This window comes from Cystoisospora suis (assembly GCF_002600585.1).
Source record: "Cystoisospora suis strain Wien I chromosome Unknown contig_6134, whole genome shotgun sequence".
Classification (NCBI taxonomy): domain Eukaryota; phylum Apicomplexa; class Conoidasida; order Eucoccidiorida; family Sarcocystidae; genus Cystoisospora; species Cystoisospora suis.
The window spans coordinates 1-4,737 of NW_027158923.1; the positions used below are offsets into that span (position 1 = coordinate 1).

Genomic DNA, 4,737 nt, shown 5'->3' on the forward strand with positions numbered 1-4,737 from the left:
AGTCTTCAAATGCAGTTCGCGTGTGTGCTTGTGTACTGGCGTGTGTGTATAGGATTGTAGCACGCGAACTGCATTTGAAGACTATAATAAACCTCAGGGTGCACCTTCGGCACATACCCCCAGTTCTAAGCTCACGCAACGCGCAGACGCAGTCTCCGCCGTCTAATTGCATGCCTCTACCCGTTTGCTCCCCTTGCGCGGCAGTTTGTCCACGACCGTGAGCATCAGACAACGGTCACCCCACGGTCAAAACAGCCCTACTGTACCGCCTGATTACCGACCCGTCACCGCTGATCAACTCACGACTTTCAGCCGTTCTTCGCGCAGCAACAGGTCTTTCGACTTTCGTTGACAGGAAAACTGCAGTCGTGCCTACCATTGCTCGGAACTTCCGTTTCTCATTCTACTGGTACACAAAACCGCTACTGCTGTAATCTCCCCAGCTCCGACACGCCCACCGCTAACTGCACGCTCGTTCTACCTGGCACCCTCCCGCCTCCTGCCATGAGGCGTCCGTCTCTGCTGCTACTCTTTTCGACAATGCGTCACCGCACGCGTACTCGACACCGTGTCACCCACACTCTGAAACTGTGAACCTAAAAATCCCTTTCCAATACACACCAATACTCCACTTCTACCAGACCGCTGTTTCCCTCGAACACGCTGACGGGCCTGAATCGACCACGCACGTTCTCTCGTTGCGCTTGGAAATCTGCGTCACACACTCTACTGAATACAGAGAATTCCAGCGCTTTGCCCGCTCGGCTAGGATTCTCGCCGACAGCGGCTGCTGCAAACGCTCGCTCGATACAAGTTACACTATCTGATCCACAGGCGCCCAAAAGCCTCTCTGTCTCTTCCGCCCGCGAACTGTTGGCTAATTCCTTTTTTCGCCACAGCTGCCAGCTGTGTCCTTTCCACAATCGCTTCAAAAACGACTTCAGCTGCACCTGCGCTTCATGACCTTTCGGCTACCTCGATGTTTGTTGTACCACTTGCCGTTCGGAGGCTTGCGATCCGCCGCTTTGGCGAACAGGTATCTTTGATCGTAATTAGTGCTTGAGTACTCTGCCTCAGTTAACGTGTGTGACCTCGGAACGCAACTGCAGCGCTCTTTATCGGGAAACCGTCTCCGAATTCGGATCGAAACTTCCGCCGTGTAAGGACACGTGCCCAGGAAAAAACTTGCGGTCCTCAAGCGGGAACAATCGACTGTCGATTGCCGTTAGTCCAGACGTGCATTGGCGCCAGGGCGGTCACACCGACGGGCATCCGCTGTTTTTGGATCGTGTTCGCCCTTATCACGGCGCGCTCCACCTGACCACGTCTTTACCTAACAAGACAAGCCTCGATGTGCCTTGTGCGCTTACCGGTCTCTGAAAAGCTGACGGTCCTCGTCCAGAATGGCAACGACTATGTCCGCGTACTCCTGAGTCGCATTCGTGTACACGCTCATTTCGTAGAAAGGTTCAAGCTGCTTCAAAAATGTTCGTAGATACGGTCGAAGCTTCATGTAGTACGTCTTTCGATTACAAGGAAGCTCAAACCGATACAGCTCGGGCTCGCCATAAGAATCGAGCCAATCCTGCAGCCGCACATCACAGCCTGTCACTGCCGCTGCCTGCGCATGCAGGAGAGTGTTGTCCAAATCCAACAACAAAGGCAACTTGCCGCGCGCGACGCAGGTTTGCTCCAAGCCCGCGGGGAGCGTCCCCGGCGCCGGCGGTTCAGGCGGGTTCTTCATCTCTATAGTGCTACCGTCAAATGTGCTAACGTAACGCATCACGCCGGGAACAGCTGCGTTTGTTGATGACTCTGACAGGGCGGCCGCCAGTGGGGCTGCGCCACTCGGCGCTGCCGATGATGACGCTTCTGCAGAAGCGGCCTGCCCTGAATCACTTTGCTGCTGCCGCTGCTTCAACTGCCGTGCCAAACGCGGATCCGTCGGCCTTGGCCGGCTAAGGCTCCGCTCGGTTTCTTCACCAGCACCACTGGGTGACGACAACTGAGTGTCCGCGGCCTGATTTGAAGCCACGGCACTCTCCCCACGTCCGGTACGGCCTTCAGACCGGGTCTCAGTGCCTGGCTCTCCTGCGGAAGGACTAGCGGACGCCGGTACAGGAACACTACTGGTGGATCCACCAGTGCTGCTACCAAACTGCGTACCGAACACACCACTAGCGGAAGGCCACAAAGCAGCGGCGTTCCGTTGAGGAGCGGGCCCCAGCAGACTTGAAGGCCCTGGATGCACCTTGCCTTCAGTTTGAGAACGCTGCTGCTGTAGCACATCCGAATGCTTTTCATGCTCGGCCTCGGCCGCCAAATCTTTTGCAACTATAGGGTCCCACAACGGTGCTTTCTCTGAAGATGAAGTCGAGGCTGCCGCTGTCTCTGGTCTCACTGAGAGGGAGACCCGTCCTTTATCCGGATCTGGGGCACCCCCGTCCTGGAACGACAGCGGCTCGGTTGTCCAAGATGAAGACGGAGCTTGTGTCCCAGGACCAGATCTCTGGCGAGACGGTCGTGCTCGCTTCCGAGCTTCCTCTACCTCTCCGTCCTCCATTTCCTCGTCACTCTCATCCGAGCTAACTTCACTCATATCTAGCATGGCACTCTCGCCGTCTCCGGGACGAAGCTCCGTCCCCAAGGGTACACCAGGATGATTCCAAGCCGTCGCTGTTTCTACGGGGGGTTTGACAAAACTGCCGTGATGCCACACGCCTGCATTTACTAGTGACGCGCCACCACCCGAGCCGCCTGTTACACACACGAACTGCGCCGGAACCTCCATGCCTGTTGTGCTGGGTGCGAACGCAGTATGTCCCCAGCGCGGCATCACCAGATGCGGCAGATTGACAGACTGTGCTACACTCATGAACGCTGCCTTCACCCGCTTTGGGCACAGTTTTCCAGTGTGATAGTCGATAATTTGATCCGCATACAAACTCGTCCTCCTATGCAGTAACGGACGTTGACTGACTGGCATTGATGCGGACACGCCTTCGCAATCGGGAGACTGCTCCGTCCTTCCCCTAACATCTTTCGATAGCAGATCGCTTCCTCCACCTGGGTCTCCTGCCGCCAGTCCCCGCGTATGTGTAAACCCAAACCCCTGTAACTCTGCCTCCGATGGACGATAAAGTACGCCGTTTTTCACTCCCGACTGATGAGCCGTAGAATTGTAGTCCTGGTTCTGTTGTGAGTCGTAAGGCCTGCCCGAAGCAACGTGTCTATGAGGTATACCTGGCTCGGCTGGCGTAGCTGCGGAGGTGCGCAGATGTTTGCTTCCCTGCCCACGACTGCGTACATCCCCCGCGCCAGCAGTGCCTGGGTGTCTACCACGAACGGAAAAACCACGAGCCGAGGCTGCTGTACCGGAGTCCATCCCATAACTCGGTTCCCGGCTCCGAGACCGTCTTCGGCCTGTATCCCAAGCCTCGTCTGTCCTCTCCTGTCCCCCCCTCCCAACTTTCGGCGTGTCGAGTAGTGGGGGGCGGTACGGCACAGGACCATCGCCCGGCCCTCCCGCCGAACACCGTGCAAAACCAGGGGCTGAAACCGAAGCTGCGGAAGAGGTACTGTCAGTTGGAAGAGCGGGAAAAAAGTGTGCAGCCGGAATAGCCAGTGGAATGCTTGGTCCCGGGAAATCTCGAGTTGACTGAAAAACAGCTGTGCCCCAATCCGTGGAATGCGGGACCCCAATCTGGCTGCCACAGGGCATACCCGGTCGGGTCTCCCTGCAGCGAGACATTTTCGGCAAACCTCTGGCAGGCCAACAATACGCTAAAAGAAAGCCTAGAGGAAAACCAAAGAAAAGTACTGAACGGTACTCGTAGCTGCAAACGTGTGCTGCATCTGAGGAAAAGTCCACAGAGGAACCCGGGAGTGCGGAATACGGTGAGCAACAAGAGCTTGTGTCGGCCTTTGACCGTCGGAGAAAAAGCGATCAATCACCGCGATGGCAAAGACCTCCAGAATTTACTGACAGATTATGACTGACTTCAGCGCACGGGCACGTCCTCAAAGCGCACTCGGCTTCATCCTGTGAATCCCCAAGCTACACCTGGTCAGCAGCATACCTCCAGATATCTGAAAGATGTTCAGCGTACGAATTCCACCCGAGACCAACACTTGCACTTCAACGTCGTACCACCTTCCGGTGTGCGTTCTACTGTATGGTTCCCTGCTCGGTCCGAACCCGTTCCTCAAATTTTTTCCGGTCCTAGTCCCCCCGTAACTGAAGGCTCCGACAAGCCGAGGTCGAAAAGATAGGACCGATCTGCAGACATTGACAGCCACGTACAGCGGCTCCCGTGAGAGGCCCTCTTCGAAAGACACTTCGGCAGCTTCACACCTTTGCCTAAGACGACACAGACTACAGTAACGCCGCCCATCCGTGGTCACCACATAAAGCCTGCCATACTGGGAAAAAAGCATTGCTAAGGGGATAGCGTGCGGCTGTTGCGGCGAAATGGCCTCGGCCGGACGGAAGAGAAGCACGCTTCTAATCCACGGCCGGACACGGAACTCTCGGAGAACTCAGCTGATTAGGCGCAGTTGCAGAATTTCTCCCCTGTAGCACCGTGGAGTTCGAGTTGACGTGATCTGGTCACCACAGCTCTTGCCGGCCAAAAACGATTTACAGTTACCGTCAGCGCGCTGGACGTACTCCCACCCGCGTGCACAAACAGAACCAAATAGCTAGCACCGCAGCGAGCACCCTCTGCTGCGCATCTA

General features: G+C 56.3%; 1 protein-coding gene across 1 annotated transcript; it reads right to left on the reverse strand.

Moving 5' to 3' along the window:
• Positions 1 to 118: 118 nt before the first annotated feature.
• On the reverse strand, positions 119 to 4,736 carry CSUI_009833 (nli interacting factor family phosphatase). The gene has a single exon (XM_068069942.1). It carries the CDS (start codon positions 3,749 to 3,751, stop codon positions 1,367 to 1,369), a length of 2,385 nt encoding a protein of 794 aa, XP_067918082.1. The 5' UTR covers positions 3,752 to 4,736; the 3' UTR covers positions 119 to 1,366.
• Position 4,737: the final 1 nt, after the last annotated feature.

Excerpts from the sequence above, each read along its gene's own strand:
- CSUI_009833 (XM_068069942.1), bottom strand. The coding sequence starts at position 3,751 with ATGTCTCGCTGCAGGGAGACCCGACCGGGTATGCCCTGTGGCAGCCAG.